The sequence below is a fragment of the Notechis scutatus genome, chromosome 5 (assembly GCF_049901735.1).
Source record: "Notechis scutatus isolate UNSWTSFEM ecotype Mainland chromosome 5, rNotScu1.2, whole genome shotgun sequence".
NCBI lineage: Eukaryota > Metazoa > Chordata > Lepidosauria > Squamata > Elapidae > Notechis > Notechis scutatus.
In genome coordinates this window covers 86,871,811-86,894,646 of record NC_142013.1, presented here as the reverse complement: position 1 = coordinate 86,894,646, position 22,836 = coordinate 86,871,811, and the positions used below count along the sequence as shown (strand labels likewise).

General features: G+C 37.0%; 1 protein-coding gene across 1 annotated transcript in view; it reads right to left on the bottom strand.

Moving 5' to 3' along the window:
* The window catches only part of TUBGCP3 (tubulin gamma complex component 3), a 69,614-nt gene that overhangs the window by 5,442 nt on the left and 41,336 nt on the right, over positions 1 to 22,836 (bottom strand). The window contains exons 12-21 of the mRNA XM_026668888.2: positions 21,224 to 21,334; positions 20,470 to 20,578; positions 18,123 to 18,312; positions 13,422 to 13,557; positions 10,535 to 10,603; positions 8,410 to 8,545; positions 3,357 to 3,445; positions 3,074 to 3,205; positions 2,708 to 2,848; positions 2,033 to 2,149 (exon numbers count right to left, since the gene is read on the bottom strand). Coding sequence (XP_026524673.1) covers positions 2,033 to 2,149; positions 2,708 to 2,848; positions 3,074 to 3,205; positions 3,357 to 3,445; positions 8,410 to 8,545; positions 10,535 to 10,603; positions 13,422 to 13,557; positions 18,123 to 18,312; positions 20,470 to 20,578; positions 21,224 to 21,334 — 1,230 coding nt within the window. The remainder of the gene's footprint in view (positions 1 to 2,032; positions 2,150 to 2,707; positions 2,849 to 3,073; positions 3,206 to 3,356; positions 3,446 to 8,409; positions 8,546 to 10,534; positions 10,604 to 13,421; positions 13,558 to 18,122; positions 18,313 to 20,469; positions 20,579 to 21,223; positions 21,335 to 22,836) is intronic.

Here is a 22,836-nt window from a genome sequence, read left to right as displayed (position 1 = left end):
TTTGACCACACTATATCACTATTGCAGGAACAGTTAGCTTTCAGGTGCAGTTGGAAGTTGCTGGTTGTTACTTTAAGCCCCTTAGGGCTCAGGGCATAGATATCTGTATGACTGCCTGCCTGGATGGAATGCCATCTTCAGGAATTCTAAGTTCAAGCCTTCTTAATGCTGTGATGCCCTAAGTACTTTGGAACAACCTATTAACAGTTATCTAAACCACCTTTCCTTCCTACAGTTTCAAAGAGCGTAAAAGCATGGCTCTTCTGAAAGGTGTTTGAGGACAACATCATGCTGCTCTGAAGGGGTGTGTGTGAATCAGACTGTTTGGTTCTATTTATTTTAACTGATTTCCCTCCTAATCTCCTGTATCAGTATTGTTAGCTATTTAAGAGTCCTGAAATGAAGCTGAAATAATAAGCAAAGTAGTTTAGTAAAGTGATAGAAGGTAAATTGTAAAATTAAGGAAATCTGATTTAAGCCATTTTAACTTATTTAATAAAAGTCAATTCAGTTTCTTCTTTGCATATTGAGACCATGTCTGTTATTATTCATCCTGTTATGTTTCTCATTCATTCATCTCTATTCATATACATGAATGCAGGTATATATGATTGCATACATAGCCTCTGTGTGTATGCATGCACATGCAAAAAAAGATATTTCAATTGAGGGATCTAAAGCATCTGTTGGTTTTATTATTTACTGATTTTGAAATTCTTCCATACATACATGCATCTCTCAAAACTGTGATTTAAATTAAATTAAACTGTGATTTAATTTTAAAGAAAGAAAAACAAGGAGCTCCATAAAAGAGTAGAAATGTGTATTATTATATTAAATACCTAAATACGCTGAAATTTTCCCTTTTTTCACATTAAAAATTATATTTTTGTACCAACATCTGGAATGGCTCTAGAGGCTTCATTCAAAGTTCTTAGTGAGTGACACAAGGCCCTCTGCATTAAAAAGGTGCACTGTTTGTCAGCCAGCCACATATACACACCAACTCTACCCACCTTATTCCCCAGTTTCCTCCCAATTGTATTTGAGGGGTGCTGGGATGAAAAACAACAACACTTTGTTGCTTCCCAGAGAGCTGCTTATAGATTTCTGGCTTCTAATGGGAGAAATCCCACACTCCCTAAACTGAACCTACCTCTCGTTCAAGCAATTTTGCTCAGGTTTGCTGGTTTCCTGCTACAAGTAACTGCAGCGAATCAGCAACATTGAATAGGGTCATAGAAAGGAGGAGCATGCAACAAGATTTTTTCCTTTTTCTAGCATCTTCATGGAGATTCCCCATTTTCTGCTATTATAGCAGTGGAAATCAGCTATTCAGCTAACTGAAAGATGGGGAGGATATTTTTACGCTAGTTGATTGACCATCTAATCAAAAGGAGCAGACTGCTGGTTTCACACTATCGTTAGATCTCAGAAAGCTGAGAAACTGTTTTCTCTGGGCAACTGGACATGGTTGCAGAAGCAGCTAAGGGTTCTTGTGAGATGCAATTTATTCCTATTCTACAGCAATCTTTGAAAATTCCCCTCTTAAGCTTTAACTGGAAACTGATAATCTGTAAAGGACAGGTAAACATTTAATGTCCATGCATTACAATTGGAACAGTTGTACAGTTTTTAATGTAGAAAAGCAATTCAAGAAATAGCAAAGTTAACTCAATGAAATTAGTGCCATGGTGGTTATGCTATCTATTCCAGGAAAACACTAGAAGGGTGATATAGTAATGTCGATCTATAGCAGTAATGATCTGATGTAAATCCATAATATAATGAGTTATATAAACAGTCAGATATATGAACAATCTCTGTGATGTTTTTGTATACTCTTCTAAAATATCTTGTTTACCAATTTTATCAGTCATCATGGAATTATATAGCATGAAGTTTTACTATTTCCATCCAATTACAAATCATAAAATGGTCTGAATAATGCTGCATTAAAATATTATTTTAGGCAAAGATACTTAGTACTAATCCATTCATATCAAATGTTCTTAATTTAAACAAAAAATACCTGATAGAAATGAGTAAGTAGTCGCAGCTGTGAGCACATTTTCGGTATTGAGTCTTCAAACTCTTTCATTCTTTTCATCTCTTCTTCTTGTTCTGAAGCTGTTACTCCCCATTCACCCTAAAGAATGCAATTTTTAAAAAATGGGGTGATAAATCAACAGGTGCACATTTATTCCTCTGTATGCTTTGTTGCATAAAGGAGTATGCTGATTTTTTAAGATTAATTATTATGGGACAAAGTCATAGATTTGCTTGATGGTTTCTGAACCCTGGAGGACAGAAAATCAGCAGAAATTATCTGGAAACAGTTTAACAATCATGAATTAAAAACACCAGATACATATTTCTTGTCAAAAGACCGATAAACCTACACAAACAAATTTTGTGGGAAATTAAGAATTAAACTTCTAGTGCAATGCCCTTTGGAGTTTCCAGTATAATAATTTGCATTTAATTTATAAAGGTATATAAGTTGCTTAGTATAGCATATTTTTTAAACTCTATTGAATATCATGGATTTACTTCTGAGTAACATACATACAATTGCATCTTTCTATATTGTGTTTCTACTTTTTGTTCATTACATTCCAGGAAAAGGAACAGAGGAAGTTTGTTTTACTTGAGGATCATTAAAATACAAGCATATGCCATAGAATGCCATAGAAAGGAGCCATACCACAGCTTCTCGCTCCTTTTTCTTTTCTTCAAACTGCAAGCGTAGCTGCAATTCCTCTAAGGCGGCTCGGTACATTGTGTCTTGCACATTTTGAAATTCAAGAATCTGATCAAAAACAGCTCGGAGCTGATTGAGAAGCATCTATAAGAAATTGTGAAATGTAAAAATAACATCCTTTACCCACAAATATTGCATTCAGTGCTAAGATAGACACAACCCAGGTGTGCAATTCTAAGTTCTGTTATTATGGAATAGTGGGATTTCACTTCTGAATAAATATTATACTGCACACATTGCTAAATGAAGAAAAGGGAGCGATGATCATAATCATCACAGAAATAATGTTTAAATAGAGAAAAGGCTTACTCTTGAATCAGCGTCCAGCAAACAGCGAGATATGATGGTATCTAGGAAGACCTCATGAGCCGCAATGATGTGATCTAGGTCCTGAGCTTGTTGGACCTTGTTCCACAGTTCATCCCATGAACATTCCAGGACCTAAGGCATAATTTTAAGAATTCAGTATAATGATGTTCTTCCTTCAGAAACACTTTATTTAGCACACTCTTTACTCTGCACGGCACTACACACATTTCTCCTCCTCAAAACAAAAACAAAGCAGACTACAAAATGGTTGGTTGAAGGGTACCTCAAATGTAATATAATACTGCATTTGATGAATGAAATGGACCATTTCTGATGCCAAAACGTGACACTGATGCAGCACCCCAGAAAGCTCTGTAAGAAATCCAAAGTATTTGTATATTAAAAATTAGAAGGGATTGATTCATCTAACATTTTTTTAAATACAACTGAAGTTGACAACCTGCACCCTTTCTGAAAGGAATACAATATAACAACTGATACTCAAAGAAAGAAAGAAACGTAATATACTATATTTATACAATCATCTTTTTAATCCAATAAATTGAAGCTATAAATTCTAATAGCCAACATTGTTTCCAGTTAATGATAATACGACAACTCCCAAATATATCAAGTACAATCAAGTGAAAGTTAACCATATACATTCCATATAATAAATGAAGTAATGCTGCTTTTTTATTAAGATACTTGGTTCATTTAACTTTGCCCTGTAAGCCCAGCAGCACCTCTCCATATTTTTTTTAACCCCACATGTAGATTGAACTTGGCATGTTCAAAATGTAAAGCTCTGGCTTCACCACTGAGCTACAACCCTCTCCCAAATTGTTAGTAAGAATTTGGAAAGGAAAGCATTTCAATTGGCAGAACAAAAAAAACCAAAAGATAAGAAATGGTTCCTCAGAATTAGGGATGAATTTCTTAATTCCCACCTCAGCTTTTTTTCATTTCCTCTTCAGTGCAGCTTATTTTTAAAAGGTGGTACAGAACAATGAAAGTTATATTGCCTTTCATTAAAGAAATGAGAAATATTGCCTAGGTTCTAATAAATCTATTATTTTAGAGGAATGTTCATGCTTGGCCAGGGCCAGTAATACCCTAACTCATGAGACTCCTTCTTGCTTATTAATGAAAGAAAGGTGACATTCCTATTAGGTGGATTGACAAGTGGTTTCCAGTAGCTACTATGCCCAATGCAGGAAGACAGAGACTTATCCTCAGAGATTGTAATACTCTTTTGGGAGAGAGCTTTGCTGAAATGTTTAGGCCAAACTTTGTGAGGAAAGGAGATAAGGCTTTCTCAGTCAAGGGTACTCAAATGTGGAACAAGCTTCAAAAGAAGATAAAGCCATGCCAAAGCTTTCCTTTTGCATACTAGATGGCAAAGCCTACCTGGTTGCCATAGTCCACGTGTGACAGAGAAAGGTCAAAGAAGTACTACCCTGTACCTATTCCTTTCTATACAGTAAATATTTTATAGTACTTGAGATACACAAAAAACAAAAGCCACAATATCTAGTATAAAAGGAGTCATACCAGGAATACAACACGCTGAAACATTGCAAGAAATAATTGCCAGAAGCTGAATGATTTTCAGCATTCTTACTGAATTAAGACTATTGAAGTTGTTGAAGCAAAGGACAGACAGAAGTATGAATACTATAGCAGAAAACACTAAAAAAAATATATCATTTCGGATCCACAACCTGTGATTCAGGGCTTGTATTCTGAACTGTTAAAGCAACCTTCCTATTGTCTCTCTAGTGCAGGGGTGTGAAACTCATGTTGTCACGTTGTTGTCATGTGACGTATCACAACTTTCCCCCCCTTCGCTAAACCGGGGTGGGCGTGGTCAGCACATGACGCATCCGGCCCGTGGGCCACGTGTTTGACACCCCTGCTTTAGTGCAATGCTCTATGATTCCCAGCCAACGTGGCTAAAGAGTTTATTCAGTTACTTGAAGGATACCTGTAACCATAGTTGCAACTTATGGATAAAGAGCCCAAGGATTATAATTTCATAGGTTTACTTAGTTCTGCTTGAACTACTGATTAATGTACAATATATAAAAAATTCAGAAACTACTGAAAATCTTATAATTTGGCAGAGCACTCTCTGAAGATAACTGTTTCTAAGACTTGATCTCCTCTAATATTTATAAGGTAGCAAAAGTTTGCTTATTACTTAGATAACAGATAATCAGAGTTGGAAGGGACCTTGGAGGTCATCTAGTCCAACCCCCCACCCAAGTGAGAGACCCTACACCATTTCTGACAAATGACAGTCCAATCTCTTCTTGCAAGTCTCAAGTGATGACGCCTCCACAACTTCCGAGGGCAAACTTCTGTTCCATTGGTCAAAAAGTTTCTCCTTATTTCCAGGTTAAATTTCTAGGTTAAATCTCTCCTTGTTCAGTTTCCATCCATTATTCCTTGTCTGGCCTACAGGTGCCTTTAGAAAATAGATTGATCCCTTCCTTCCTGTGGCAGCCCCTCAAATACTGCTATCATGTCTCTCCTGGTCCTTCTCTTCACTAGACTAGCCATGCCTATAATCTGATAGTCTTATAACACAGATAATGTGATAGTCTTTATATCACAGATAACACTAAAATTGGGTCCCATAAACCAGCATGGCATAATGGTTAAAGAGCTGGACTAGGAGCATGGTTATGTTCTTTTATCAGGGAAGCCAGCTAATGATTTTGAATCAGGCACTTTCTATCAGTTCTAGATCAAAACAAAAACAAAAAAACCAGCTACCAGACTCTATCTTGTTCATTAACTCTCAAATGTGTAATAATGGACAGTTTCCATTAACCACATTTAATTGATCAACATATTTAATCAATTATACTAGTATTTATAAGTTCTCTGATGTTTAGAAAAAAGTTCACAAAATTAATTTATTTTTATAATTACCTAACAATCACCAGTATGGTTGCTTATAAAATAAATTACTCATTTCATCTTCAGAAATTTAAACTTCACATAGACTTGAAGAAGAATTACTCAACAAACCTATACAGGTAACCTTACTTACTAACAACCTTGTTTAGAGACTGTTCAAAATTACAATAATGTTAAAAAAAACACATGTAACTAATCCTTGCATTTACAACTGTTACAATCATGAGGCTTCATACAATCATACAATCATGAGATTGCCATTCAAGCACTTTGCAAATGGTGCACATTTATGATCACTGCAAGGTCTCATGATCACAGGACTGCTTACTCACATGCTTTGCAACCATCTTGCGATAACCAGAGTTAATAGAGAAGGCAGAAGTAAAATGGTAGGGAGAACTAAGTTATAGCCATATGATATTTCAGTTAACAGCCATGAGGCTTAGTGACTTAGTTGCTGTTCCCAATTGAGGTTACTAAGCAAGGACTGCCTGTGTACCTCATAATTAACTTTAGGACTGCAGTTCAGAAATCTGTTAAATTGATTATGATTTCTTTCTGAGAGTTTCCTTGCTTTGCTGTCGAAAAATACTTCTATAAAATCCTGTCCTAATCAATGTGTGATCTTTATGGATTTTTATTTGCATATTAATTAGATTTTTATTTGCATATTAATTTGTATTCCCCTTTTATGAAAATTCAAGGAAGCTAATAATATTCAGTAAGCAATTATAAACTAAAAAGTCCATAAAATTATATTCACCTAAAAAGAGAATGAAAATGACTTGGTTTTGAGAAATATACAGATTAATCATGTAACTGTGCCCTATGGACCTCTAAAGGTTATTTCAAAAATTTCATATTCTTATTAAACATACTTTATATAATTTCTCCCTCCAAACCCCATTTCATTATTCATCTACCCTTGTTCCAAGCAAATAACTGGCAAGTGAGCCGCATTCTGATTACTATGCTAGTTGTATATGGAAGTCAGTCCTTTGATATAGGCCAGGTCAGGAAATAAACACCACAAGACATACTACAACTCTGTAGTAGACTATAATAATAGAGTCTTGAAAGCCTGACAGAATTCTACTTTCGCTCTTATATTAAAGTGAATCAAGATGGGACAATCTTGAGTTTCTTTCTCATGCTTTCCTAGGCTAAATTCATGTTTTGCTAACAGTCGCTACATATTTTCTTCATTTCCATCTCTGAACTACTGTAGTGCCATCAATCTTGAGTTAAAAGACCTATGTTGTAAATTAAAACATGAAAAAAGTCAGATCCCAATATAATCACAATAATACCTTGTTTTCCCCATATATTTTGAGTATCTGGCAAATTGCTTGTAATTAAGACAAGTGATATTATCCTCATTTTGCAGATGGATAAAATAACTCAGACTAGAGAGCTGCCAGTTTATAAAATAAACCTAATAAATTATAAACATAATCAAAATAATGAGATTTCGATATGAGATTTCAGTGGAAGGTATGTCTAGTGTCATTATATACTGCAGAAGGCACTCTCCTGATATTAGATAATAAAGAAGTAAGAATATTCCTATTCAGCATATCCATAGTTGCGGATAATACACATATTCTGCCAGCCCAGTGTCTTAAACCCTTTCTATAAATGGCAATGTCACAAATGGTAAAAGTGAAAAACTGCATCATTTTTTGAACAGATGCCTTACAGGTGAAATGAACTCTAACTTAGCAGTCCCTCTATCACATCAAGGCTGCCATCAAGAGACCTGCAATGCCAGGAGAAGTTGAAAAACGAAAGAAGGATTGACATTAAAAACTCAAGACTGTAAATTATACTCACAAAGACTTGCTTGCTGATGTCTATGGAATGTGGTAAGCTTTACCCCCATTGTGTTTGGTTTACAAATTAAATAAAATTTATATAAATAAACATTGGGCTAGTTTGCAAATATTGCCCCCTTCTGGTAAAAAGAACTACTCAAGCAGTCAGTGTTATGGGTTTCTCTGTGTAAACCAGGGGTGTCCAACCTTGGCAACTTTAAGACTTGTGGACTTCAACTCCCAGAATTCCTCAGCCAGCAAAGCTGGCTGAGGAATTCTGGGAGTTGAAGTCCACAAGTCTTAAAGTTGCCAAGGTTGGACACCCCTGATCTAAACCTTACAGACAGAACATCATTAGAGCCTATTCATTTTGAATTTAACTAAATCAGTTCAATGATCACAATGTACCAGAACTTACTCTAAGAACATACGCTAAACTTACTCAAAGTTTACTTTAAACTTCCAGAATAACCTGAAAAATATTCCCTTTTATTGATAATCTGAAGAATTATGGATAAAAACAGCATATAATTATGCACTGAATTTAATCCCTTACTCATATGATATAATTATGCACTGAATTTAATCCCTTACCGGGCATATTTTTTAGAAGTTTTGCATTGCACATATGTCCTTTCCATATGTCAGTAAGAATATATTCCATCCGTTTTGCTCTCCATAAGAAGTTAAACACCCTCAGATAGTGGCTCATACACTCTCGTGTAAACATCTGCAAATAATAGCAACGTTCGATCATAATCTTTAAAAACTCAAGTACTGCTGCTTCCATTGTTTCAAGAATCTCTATTAAAAGATAGCTTACGATCATTGTTGATTCAAGAAGCTGAGTTATGGGGTCTGAACACAAAGACTTAGTCAAATTACAGTCTTATTATTAAGAAGTCTGACATTAGTACGTAAGGATTTCTCTTGTTCCTCTATGCTACAATAAATACAAGGAAAACAGCATGATGGGGATTTGTGTTGTGCAAAAGAAGCTCTGGGTCCATTTATCTCAGCTTCCCTAGATTGAAGTGCTTTTGTACCTGCTCCGCAGAACATCTTCAGCTCAAATATAGGAGTTATGGCAAACATTTACTAAATACACATATTCTGAATGCACCAAAAGTCAAGGTCTCTGCTGCAATCACAATTAACTACTGCTTCAATTCCTCACCTGAGTGGATAGGGAGGGGAGAGTTCCATTAATTCCCCCCTACAATTTTTCTATGCTGTTTCATTACTAGAAATAATTGGTGGTATAAAAAATAACATATTTATTGGCTGAATCAGTCTCTATGTTGTAACACATGGCTAAGATTCAGCTGTTAGAATCCTCACAAAGTAGTAAAATCTCCCTTTCCTTGGACCTTACTGCCTCACACTATTTTTAATGACTGTTAAAATAATGGTTTTTGTTCATTAATTGAAAAATCATTTGAGAAAATCTGAGAGAAGTTTCTCTATCTAACTTGATAATCAGAAAATGTTTAGAAAACAGTTTTTGCTTTTTTTTTCATCTCTTATCCATAGTCAATCTGAGAAATGCACAGTTTCAAAGGCCAAGGGCATATTTTATAGCTTAGAAAAAAAATTAGCCATTTGAGTCAAATGTTCTAGATTTTGACACCTTTGCCTAGTATAGAAAATCAACTAAATATTAGAATTCTAATCATAAGGAAGTTTGTTTATTTTCATATTTTAGTTGACATCATAGCAACCTTAAACAATTAGATTATGAATGGGGGATGGAAACTGAAAGTGACTTATCAAAGCCAGATATATACGGCCATAGTTGTTTATATTGATAGATATTTATATACTTCTCTTGCCAAAGATTCAAATATCTACTGGGTTTCTTTATTTCCATGATAGCTTTAAATTCTGTTCCTTGTACAGGTTGGGTTGATTTGTTTAAGGAATAATAACATTACAGAATATTTTATTATAAACTAGCTATAATAAAATCCTTCCATTACCCTTCAATTTTCAACGTCTTAAAGGTTTAGTATAATGAAAGGAAAATACATTAAATGGTTAACAGCATGCTACAACAAAAATTAAATATTAAGGAACTGATTGCATAGTCCTGCAACTATTCATAACTTATGGAGAAGGATACAGAATATACAAACGGCTTAACAAATGTTAAGTTAGATATTAGATATCTTCCTTTGATTAAACTATATGTAGCAAATATCTTCTGACCAAAGTTTCATTTTTGACACCTTGTTCACAGAGCACTGTTATTCTTTACATATAGTAAAAGCATTTTGAACAATGGTGCTATTTTCTCATCTGTTTTAATGAATACTATATACCAGATTTATTTAAAGAGTACAAATAGGTTCCCTAAAATACATTTTACAGTTCACACAAATTATCCCAAATTAGTTGCTACAGTTTTAGAATAATGGCTGAAAATGAAAATCCATTTATTAAGTACTTTCTAAAATCTACAGCAGAGCAAATGAATTATTTATTTCAAATAATGAAGGTCTTAAAATGTAGCATTTTAACACTCATTAATAATTTAGGGAAATTGAGATTTTGGCTGCACTCTTAATACAATGGGTACATCAAAGATACCAAGCAATCTCTTTAATCATGTACTTCTAAAAGTACAAAAGCTATTTTAAAACAAGTATTTAGAGAACTAAATAGGTAATTCTAAGGAGGAGGAGATCAAAAATGGACAAACTCAGCTATACATCCTTACCGTTGCAATAGGCCCATCAACGTGATAGTCTAAACTGAAAACATCCCATCCAGTATCACCTGGAGACACCTTTAAAAAAGTTATAAATATTGAAGCAAATCGGTTACATAGTTATTTAGCTATTTTCCCAAAGTAATCATGATCCAGCATTTAGTAATGATCAATTGCCAACACATAGTGGGTAAAAGAAAGACCAACCTTATTTAACAACCTAAACCAGTGGTTCCCAAAGTGGGCGGTACCGCCCCCTGGGGGGCGCTAAGAGGCAAGGGGAGGCGTTCGAGGTGCCGGTCCTGCAGGTTCACCCATTGACTGTAGCACCGCTCTGGAGCCGGTGCCTCCAATGCGGAAGCGGTGGCACGTTACGTGCCGCCAAGGCCGCATTCGATGCGCCGCCCCCCTGCCGCCTCTCAGCGCCCCTCTGCTGGCCCCCTTGGGGAAGCTAAGAGGTGGCAGGGGGGCATTCGAGGCACTGGTCCTGCAGGTTCACCCATTGACTGTAGCACCGCTCCGGAGCCGGTGCCTCCAATGCGGAAGCGGTGGCACGTTATGTGCCGCTGTGGCAGCGTTCAATGCACCGTCCCCCTGCTGCCTCTTAGTGTCCCCAAGGGGGCTGGCAGAGGAGCGCTAAGAGGCAGCAGGGGGGCGTTCGAGGCGCCAGCCGCTCCCTGCACGTTCACCCATTGAGCCACTGGCTCCGCAGCGGTGCTACAGTCAATGGGTGAACCTGCAGGGCCGGCACCTCGAACGCCCCCTGCCACCTCTTAGCATCCCCAAGCGGGCCAGCAGAAGGGCGCAAAGAGGCAGCAGGGGGCAGCTCGTCGAACGCGGCCGTGACAGCATGTAACGTGCCATCGCTTCCTCATTGGAGGCACGGAGCAGTGCTAGTCAATGGGTGAAACTGCAGGGCCGGCTGGTGCCTCGAACGCCCCCTGCCGCCTCTTAGCCCCTCTCTGCCGGCCCCCTTGAGGATGCTAAGAGGCAGCAGGGGAGCATTCGAGGCGCCAGCCCTGCAGGTTCACCCATTGACTGTAGTAATGCTCCAGAACCGGTGCCTCGAACGTGGCAGCACATTGGGAAAAGCTGCTGCCACCACTTTTCCGAAGTGCCGCTGCTGTCGCATTCTGTCTGTCCATCCATCCATCCATCCAAAATGTCTGTCTGTTTGCCTGCCTGCCTGCCTCCTGCCTAAGTACCTGCCTGCCTGCCTGCCTGCCTGCCTGCCTGCCTGCCTGCCTGCCTGTCTGTCTGTCTCTCTCTATCCATCCATCCATCCATCCCTCTATCCATCCATCCATGTTCGAAGCGCCGGCCCCGCAGACACATCGGGAAAGTAGAGCAAAACTAGTCTGAGAGGGAGGGAGGGAGGGAGGGAGGGAGGGAGGGAGAGAGAAAGGAAGAGACCTGATGCATCAGATTGAATGAGGCCTAGTTTAGACTGAGGCCCTTTTCCACATTGAAACATCTTTGCCAGCACATTGAAACATCTTTGGCTTCTATTAAAGGTTTTGTGGACAAAACATGGTCAAGACTATCAGGAAGCTCTCACATTTTGTTGAGGCTTTAAACAGGATCCATTGGACCAGATCTCCACCCTAAAAATTACTTTTCCCCAATGTATTACAGTACCAATTCTGAAGAAGGCAAAATCAAAATGTACTGGTAAATTACAAGGAGAATACACACACACACACACTCCCTTCTAACCCTGCTGGAGCAGGTGATTGGACTAGAATAGATATCTCATTATCTTTCTCCTCCCTCCCTCCCTCCTTCTTTATTTCTTTTTCTTTCTGTCCCTTCCTTCCATCCTCCCCTTTCTTTGTCCCTTTTTCTTTCTTTCCTTTTTCTCTTTATTTTCTCTCTCTCTTTCCCTCTCTCAGGCTCATCCCTTTGGATCAGGGGTCGCCAAACTTTTGGACCTCAGGGACCACCAAACTCATAATTTTAAATCCCGGAGACCACTAATATGAATGTTGACTGACGGTTGCTTTCTGGCATTGGTGGGGGAGAGAGAGAGAGAGAGAGAGAGAGAGATCGGATCCAACCTCTCTCTCTCCCTCTCTCTCACACACACAGGCAGGGGTGGGATTTAGACCCCTGATCTAAAGCTGTCAAAACTCCAAAAACTGGTCAAGTAGCTCTGGGGAGGCCAGTCATAAATTAGAACACTTGCTAAACAACCGGTCATTAAGTGAGGACCACTTATTTGGCTTGCCAGTCACCTGGCCACGCCCACTCAGTCACATGACCAGCAAGCCATACCCACCCAGTCATGTGACCAGCAAACCACACCCTCAAATTAGACCACACCCACAGAAATTTGAATCTCACCCCTGGGTGGGGGGCACCGAGGTTGATTTTGTAGCACCAAGGGGGCAGTGGACCGAAAAAGTTTGGGAACCACTGACCTAAACTGTTAGTTTTAGGCTAGAAGATTATGCTGTGTGTTTGTTAACACACAGAATAAAGGAAATACAATTGTGACATTTTTTGTTCAGATAAGTAAAGAGAAGAATAATAATGAAATTAAAAGTACCAAAAATCAATCTGCACCTTAACAAAACTGTATCAGAATAAATTCAGCAGAACTATAATTTAGGCCATAATACATCACACAGTAAGCCCATATACATTATGAGTATGTTTAATTTGGACTGTAGCCTTATATTTTTCTTATTCAGCATACCGTTCTGCAATATCTATAACTGTATGATTATTAGAATTCATTTTTCAATGAAAGAACAATTAGTGTAAGGTCAAGAAAATCTGACAATCCAGAAAGATGATAGTACTTTGGATACTGCTGACCTCAAAGCATATTTTTCTTACTTTTGACAAATCAAATCTAATGTTATCATGAGATACTAAAATGGTTCAAAAATACCTCCAAAAGTCTAACATCCAAGCGTTTGAGGATCTCAGGATTATCAAACTGTGCGTTGGTTGCCCTGACAGCTGTTTCAAGGATTCCTGTTAGATTATGCTGATATAAGGTTGTAGCTGGTCTCGCAAGTTCTGGCCTATTTTTAAATAATATAAATAAAAGACAGATACATCATCGTTACTATAGCCCATTTTCATCCAGCGGCAGATGCAATAGTTTTACAATCAGTAAACAGATTCTCTTAGTGAATTCTTAAAAAAAGAAAAGAAAACCACAATACTGGGGTGATGCTTATATCAGAATTTGGCAAACTGCACAAAAGAACATTCACATTTTCAAGTTTTCTACATCCCATTATTTTTTCTAATTGCAAATACTTGAGATTCAAATTTCCACAACAGCAACAATTCTAATCTACCAATCATTCCTATTTCAGTTCAGATCCAGGACCAAGATCCATAAGTCAGTGAAGAAGTTTAGCACAGCAGTTTCTTCCATTCATATTCAACTGAACTCATACAGAAACTGACTGTTTTCAAACCTCAGGTTCATATCTGAATTAACTTAGTAGCAATGCAACACAATCTTTCCTTTAATATAAAATCTTTTTAGTTTAGGCATAATCTGATGTTATTCTTTCCTTCTGCTCCTATTTTTAAAGGATTTTCCTATTTTCCTCTTTTTAAACAAGCATACCCTGTGAGGCAAGGGAGAGGCAGTGACATAAAATGGCTAACGAAGACTGTTTCCAAACAGCTACACTATCTACAGATTGGGGAAATGTCTTTTATAATAAAAGATAGTTGTCCTATATATTGTAAAAAATGATAAGAAAATATCATTTTTGTATTCCAAAAAGTGTTTTAGATGCTTCATTTTAAATTTAGTGAGAAAGACTATGCAGTTGTGCTTTTTGCATTAAAGAATACTTAGAACCAAAGCTTATATTCCCAGAATCTGAAATAGCAAATTAAAAATTATATGTCAAAAAGTATTTATTTCCATTAATTCACAACTCTCCAATGTTTGACACACCAAAATGTTATGCCAATTTTCTGTCTCATTATCATTCCCTGCTGCACTTGAGTGTAGAGATGTTACATCAATTCAGTTCTTGGACAAATAGATGCCTCTTTGATGTCTGGCAAGCAAATGGAACCCTTTGTAATGAAAAATTGGCATTATTGAAGGAAAAGAAATTTAACATGTAGGAAGTCTGCCATTATACTGTTGAAATGCTATTGTAAAAGAAAATCCAAGATGCTTTTAAAAATATTGACACGAAGGGAAGTAGGTGGGGTGCTGAATTTAAAAGTACAGGATCCAAGAGTTTTAAAAGCTTGGAATCTGAATAGACATTTAAATAAATATATCATGATATATTCATCAAAAGGTAGTCTTTATTTTCTCTTTGTCAAAATATTATTCAGTGATGGCAGCCTCCAAATAGTAAAATCCAAAGTGCAGAATTTAAAGTTTTATATCTTCAGGATTTATTTGGTAGCCTGCATGCTGTGAGGCAATAAATAACCAGAAGTTACAATATAAATTTAATATCATGGCAATTCTTATTCTCAAATTTAGGAGGTAATATGCTGGAAAACAAAACAAGAAGAACAAGAGAATCAATTAAAATTAATGTAGGGACAGGAGCAGAATTTTAAAAGATTTGATTGACACTATTAATGACAGTTGCATAATTAAGTCAAATAGTGCAATCCATTCTCTTTTTTATAATGTATATATAAAATCTAGTCATGTCTGAAGTTATCTTAGTGAAAAGGTAGAATGTAAATTTAAGTAAAGTTTTGAACACAGAGAATGAGGATTATATTTTAAATTAATAATGCAATCTTATGAATATTTACTATGCAGTAAATATAGCCGTTTAACTAAAAGAAATTTAATTCTGAGCGTACACAGATAGTTTTGTACCATCAGGCTGTAATCCTATGTACACTCACTTGAAAGTAAGTTTAATGCATGGTTAATATCACATGAAGAACTTTCAAAAACTTTAAAAGAACAGGTACAAGAAATCAGCTTTTTAAAATTTGGGAAAATTTAAAAGAACCAAATGTTATCCAATAGAAACTTGAAAAAATAGTGTTAATTCTAAAGTAAAGTGATATATCACTGAATATGATAATAAAGTAATAAAAGATCAAGAGATATATTATAACAAACTTTTAATATTTGGCTTCACAGATACATTTCTTTCTTTGCATTTTTAACTAAACAAAAATAAGGGGGAAAAGAAAATTAACAACTATCTGTATGCACAAGCTAAGACACACAGTTTCTCGAATGTCTTAGTGCAGCTCTTGGTTTTCAGCTTCAAAGGCATAAAGCTGCACTTTTGTGACACTCTATATATGGGCTTAATTTTTTTTAAATAAAGTTTTATTTGGGTTTTCACACACACCAAATACAAGTAAAACATCTTTTTTGAAAATAGCATAGTCCCGGGTTGAACTTCTTTATACAGACACAAACTCAATTTCATGCTCATTTTTGTGTTCTATTCCATATCTTATACTATTCTACATTTTCTATATAGTTTTTCCCCTCTTTTAATTTTCTCAATTTTATTTTGATTATCTCATCTCAATTCAAACCATTATATTTATACTTTTGTCTGTTCTGTTTCAATTTCATATTATCTTTTCTCATAAAACAAATTTTCTCCTGTAGTTACTAATTGGAGTATGACACCTTTATATCTTTTAATTATATCCATTCAACTCTGTCCTTTATAACTTCTTTCAGGCATGATATTCCGCTCTAAAAAAAAAATCGGGGCCGGCCAAAAGAGACCCCCCGCCGCGCGCCCGGGGAGCGCCCACTGCTTTCCCTCGCCAGGGCCGGGCGGTGGCGTGTTGCACGGAGGCTGGTCTGTGGCTGGCCCAGCTCCCTTTTCCTGCCGCTCAGCGGCCTCCGCTCGCATCGCCCGGGCTCCGCTCAGGTATCCGGCTGGGGCTGTCAGGAGTTGCTACCGCCGGTGCAGCTCCACGCGGCTCCAGTCCCGCGTTGCCTCGGGAAGGGAAAGGCAAAACCAGGAGCCGCTGCTGTCGTTGCAAAGCGCCGCCGTGGCTCTTCCTTTTTGCCTTTCCCTTCCTGAGGCAACGCGGGACTGGAGCCGCTGAGCCGCGCCAGCATCTCCTGACTCGGGGCCTCCGAGGGGGGGGGAAGGAGAAGAAGGGGTGGGGGGAAAGGGGGGGATTCCCAAAAAAATCGGAATTCCGATTTTAATCGGAAGAATATCATACCTGTTCTTTTCCTTTCTTTCTTCCCTCTCTTCTTCTCCCTCCCCTTTTTACCCCCTTGTCTCTCTACTTCTAATTCTCTCTTCTGTTGCTTTCTGATTTTATACTTATTTTTCACTCTATTCTTTTTTTGGGTTGTTTTTCCCAATCTTAAACTTTCCATTCTCTTTCCCCCCTTTCCTTTTTTTCCCCCACCTAAGATTACTTGTTCATTAAAGATGGCTTCTTCTTTGTCCCAATCTTCTTGTTCTGCAGGCATTTAACCTCTCCCTTCTTGTGCATCTTCTTTGTATTTTTTAAGTTCCATTTTCAGTTCTTCTAAAAGTGGAGCCATTTTAAACAGTTTTAAACAACCACCCGATTGATTTTAGTCATTCAAATGCAATAACCAAGAATCCAGAGATCACCAAGTAATCCAAATAGTCCCAAGCTGTTTCTTCTTATTTCTCTTTTCACTTTCTCTTCCTGGGGTTTTACTATTTTGTTGCGATGTTTCAGTTAAGATGTATCTTTTGGAAGTCTTGTTGAGATTTTGCTGTAAGTTCTTTTTAATTCCAGGCAGTCTCCTCCCTTCCAGATCCTGCCCTTTTATTCTTTTTCTCTCCTTTCCTGTTTTCAAAAGCTTTTAATTATCCAGAAATCTTTATTATCCCTTTGACTTTTTATTTTCAGCGTTAAAAGCCTATTAATGTCAAAGTGGATTTTTTTTCCAATTTCTTGCTTAAGTCGCTTAGCTGTCAGTATAGGAAGAAGAGGGAAAAAAATCAAATCCTTTCTCTTTTCTCTCTCCTTCGCAGCTTAGAAATCTTCTTAGGGAACAATGTTATTGGTTTTTTTTTTAATAGTTTCAATTCCAGGGTACCTTATTTGTTGCTTTTGCTGTTTGACCCAATCAACCAAAACTTTCTCTTCTTATCTTTCTCCTGCAAATTCTTTTCCGGTCGAGTTCTTCTTTGTGGTGGCCATTTCTGATCACCGCTACAACCCCCTTCGGGAAAGGGAGTAATGGCCAGCTGGGGAGGAGAGATGCAGCTCTCCTCAACCCTGCAGGCAGCCTTCCCCTTCTTCACCACCTCTACGTGGTGGCTTAGCCCTGAAACCAGCTGGCTTGGGGCACTCCAGTGGCGAGCACGGATTGAAACCGTGCAAAGACGCGGTTTCGGTCTGTCGCTGAAGAAGCTCAAACCTGAGTCAAACTTACAAAATTTTATACAAGAGTTTCAGTCAAGGTTTTTGTGCAGAACGTTCCTATATTGACCAGTTGCTCTCCTGTTTTAATAAGGAAAATGATAATTATCTACAAAATACTATTCAGTACATCCAATGAAGTAGAATTATCTCATAAAAGCATCATCTGTATTAAATTTTAAGGTGACAAATGACAATTTTTACAACCACCGATTAACAGAGTCATCCAAAATCTGCATTTACTTACTTTAACAAGTCCATTAAATGTCTGATAAAATCTCCTTGACCAAGGAGCAAGTAACGTCTCATGGCTTGCATATGCTCCAGTAAATTGTACTTCTTATTGAGCACGTCTAGTAAGTATTTGCTAGTCTCAAAATATGCAGCATCTATTTTTCCCTGAAATGCATTTTCCAAATCTGTGAACATTTCAGCAGCTGTTACAGAAAAACAAGAAGTTACCAAGATTGCAAAAAAGCACAATTTATCAACTCTTGCACTACATGTAATTATTTGACTTGAATTCTATAAAAATGAATTGTTTCCAGGTAAACTAAACCATTTGATGGTGAATAGAATATTATATACTTGCTTGTTTAATGGAATTATAGTGAATTTTCTAGAGGTATCGGGGAAATTGACATTGTGAGTGTGTTCTCTCTATTTTTTTTAGTACCAAACCATGTAGCCTAAGCTAATCACAGGAAATTCTCTGGAAGGACAGGTGAAGGTTAAAAAGTTGAAAAGAAATCTATTCCAGAAATGTAGAAATGTGGATGGCTTAGATGGGCACGAGCAATTGGCACTGCTAGATTTACTTCATCATTGAAAGTCTATATGCAGAGTTTGGGGCTTTTCCTTGACCCTACAGCAGTAATGGCTAATCTTTTTGTCATTGTGTCCTGAAAGTGCATGTGCACGTGCATGAGAGCACACATGTGTGCCTGCACCCATAAAGCAATGCACGTGTGACCCCGCCCATGCTCCCTCCACCCCTTTGCATATGGACACGGGACCCTCCCTGTGCTCCCCACCACCACCCCGCACATGCGCACGCGTCTCCCACATGCAGCCTGCCTCCACGCATAAATGGCAGATACCCGAAAATCAGTTGGCAGGAGGGAGGTGCACGCGCATGCGCAGTGGAACTGAACTGGGGCGACGGCTTGCGTGCCTGCATGCCATTTCCAGCATGCGTGTCATAGGTTCGCCATCATGGCCCTATGGTATATGATGCAAAGGATGGAAATGGCAGCTAGTTAACTTTTTATTAACTTAAGGCACCATGGTGCTGGGGTCTTACCTACACGAAATAGAATTTGCCTTGTTTTTCATGTCCAGGTTATACCCAGGCTAGCCTATCGCACTGACCAATGTGTAAAGCTTTAATGAAAATTCCCTTTACCTACAAAAATGTTACAGGAACTTAAGAAGGACTTGAAATCCCAGACCACAGGCTCACCATTAAAACCAACAGACAAAATAGATGCTTAAACAGAATACACTAGTTCATCATTTTATTGCAATGACTGAACTAAACTACTGTTCTAATCAGTTTTAAGAAGGTTATGAGAGTTATTAAAGGAGCCCCCAACTGGGTGTTCCCCGAGGCAACGGTGATGCTACCGGCTAATCCTGTCAACCTGGAAACACCTTGGTGCTTCTGACATGAATACGATAAGATGTAAATTAATATAGTATGGTGCTTTGAGATTCAATTCCCCAAAACTGCACAAATAAATGAATATGCAGTGGCAGTTTCTGAGTGATCTGAAGGGAAAAAAATGCAACTGCTTTAAAGAGCTGCAGACAAGTGATACGCTTGTGCTCCTTCACATTGAAGAATCTTTTTGGAAGTAAATCAAAAGAAACAGTTTCTTATATATAAATGTTCAAATAATAATACATTTGAAATTGTAACTGGAAAACTAATTACAATTATGTGAAGTTTTCAATCAGAAATTCAAGGCTATGAATTTGATCATATCTTCAAATTAGCTTTCCAAAATATGTACCTTTAGATCAATTCAATTGTTTAAATAAAATAAATATAATAAAATATAATTTTTTAAATATAAAAGCCACTTTTCCAGTTAAAATCAGCTTTTCAAACTTGACTGTCCTGATTTGATTCAAGGCACGAACTAACCTGATTTCTTTAATCAAACACATAATTAAAATCATATTTAACAGACTAATGATTTGAAGCCATTTTGCATATAAGCTAAAATGCTCAACAAGACTATGGCTTTTGTTATTTAAACTTCTTCAACAAAAAATAATGACCTAGCAGCATCATTATACTTAACCACATTATATATGAAAGCGCACTATATATTTAGAATCACACACAACCCACTGTTCAGATGTTTCTGCATCTCCTAAAGAAAGACTTTATGGTGCCATACAAACCAGAAAACTTTTGCTCTTGAACTTTTTACACATTGTCAGATAATGATAAACTGCAAAATAATGAAGTAAAAAACATAGCACGTGCTGAATTTCTATGTAACCTTAAGACAAACTTCTCTATGGCAAAAGTTAACAAACAACCTATTATAAACTGGTAAAGTAATTTTATTCTAATTCCATACCATCTTTTGGAGATTCTGCGGATCTAGGCACAGCTATCATCTTTGATGATGGACTTTGGTCATGACAAACCTGATGTAAGAAGTTTATGGATTTTCCTATTAGGAGAACCTAAACACAAAAAGGACATTATTTCTGAAGTTTTTAAAGAGCAGAACACGTTCCCTTTCAAAACATTTTCCAGGGAGTAATCTTTACTTATTAAAATAAAGTATACAAAAAGCTAACAACAATAAATGTACATAATTTACTCCAGCTTCAATAGCATCTTCCAATTCTATACTCTAAGCAGACTTAGCAAATAAAGAGGGGCATTCACCTCGGTTTAATGATGGGTTTACCACTTTGGATGCCAAGCTTAGTAGAATATTTTCGCCATTTATTGTAAAAAAAAAAAAAGTTCTATGTGCCCAATTTTGGAGTCTAGTCTGAAAAAAAAGTCTCTACAGCAGTGGTTCTTTGACCTAACTACCCCATGGTCCAAGTCCCAAATAATGTCATTACTCCCCACCAGTGTTATTTCACACAAGTGGCTTGGCAGTAGCAATTCCAAACTGGACTCTCACAAAAAAGCAACTATAAATTGCCTCTTATGCACAGATCATGCTAAATTATCCCCCAGTTTAAGAATCACTGCTTTATAGAATATCAATTTTTATAAGGTATGCTTCCATATTATGTGCGTCTGTATGTATATGTGTGTAACAGTCAATTTTAAAGTGATCAGAATTTTCTACCAGGTTTATTTTTTCATACCTTTCTGGAGTGTTCCATTGTAATGAAAGAAGGAATCATTGATTTTCTCAACGTATATTTGTCATGCCACAACCGATCTGTTTTCACTGTAGGATCTGAAGCTACAAAGAACTGTGGATAAATAGTTTTATAATAAGCCTAAATATGATATACATATCATTACAGATATCATCACATATATTTTATATACGTAAAAACTATCACATATGTACTATAGACAGATAACAACTAGAAGGTACCTTAGAAATCATTTAATCTAGCTCTCTATTCAATGTATCATAATTTGTATTTTTATCAGAATAATACCTTTGCTGCTTAGGCATAACCTCTTGGCAAAAAAAGTAAGGCATAGCTAGCTAGATCAGACAGACAGACAGATGCATACACTTATGTGCTGTCTTGTAAAATGAATTTTTCTCATATTTTCTCATGGTAGTTTACTATAAACTCATTTTAAAAAAATCATTTTAAAAAGACCATCAATTCACAGCAAAGAGATATGAATACATGCTGCACAAAATTGGAAGTTTTTAGCTTTTGTGTTAGCCTAAAACATTAAGAAGAAAAGAATCGTGTCATCATAGCTCATCACAGTTCGTTCAGAATCTAGTTAATTTTGAGCTTTATAGGGCACAAAATCAATTAAGTATAACGTAGAGAATTTTTATCTTTTCAAAAAAAGAAAATATGTCCATCTATTTAAGAAATATGTCTAGAGAAAACTAAACTATGGTGCAGAAAATTTTTGTCCCCCTCCTTCCCTTTTGCTTGTAGCCATAGGTTCCTAATGCACATTAGATCATCTGTTAAATAATTCAAAAATAAGAGCAATCCACTCATTTATTATCTATTTCCCCAATGTTGGAAACAAAACAGAAGAATCCAAATGAGTGCAATATTTTGAGATTAAAGTATATAGATCCAAAGTGTCTATCCCACAGTATATAGATCCAAAAAGTGTCTATCCCACAGAGCCCACAGCCCTCAGCTTTTCTGATCTCACGGTAGAAAAATTCAATAGACCAATATAATATAAAGTGAATTAAAATATATTAATCATGAATGTCAAAGAAATCTACAACAATTTTGACAGAACATGTAATACTCAGGAAGGGTTCAAATACAATTTGCTATTAGTATTAACATCCCAGTTGCCTAGCCTGAATTCGGTTAGGTGGTGGATTGGTTTGTATCTGGGTTATTCATATGAATTCAGGTTGACACACTTGGGAGAGCTGAGATGGATGGAGTTCCAGTCAAAACAACATAGCTGGATGATGAATCAGCCGCGTTCCAATGGTTGCCTAGCCAGAGGAAGGAGGAGCGAAGTTGCCAGGAATCCTCTTCACATTCCTGGTTGGACAACGTGGCATATTGTTTTCGAAAATTTAGAGAATTCTAGTTATAGTGACGTGAAAAGCCGGGAAACTTTCTGTACTGGTTTTCCACTAGTTAGTGCCGAGAAGGTGTACAAATAAAATAATTCTTTGAGGAACTGAAATGCCTCAGAGTTCATTTTATAATGGTTGCATTACTTGGGACCTGACACCAGTATTGCAAGTAATATATGCATTAGAACTTAATTTTGAAATGTATCCCTTAACACAGGGGTC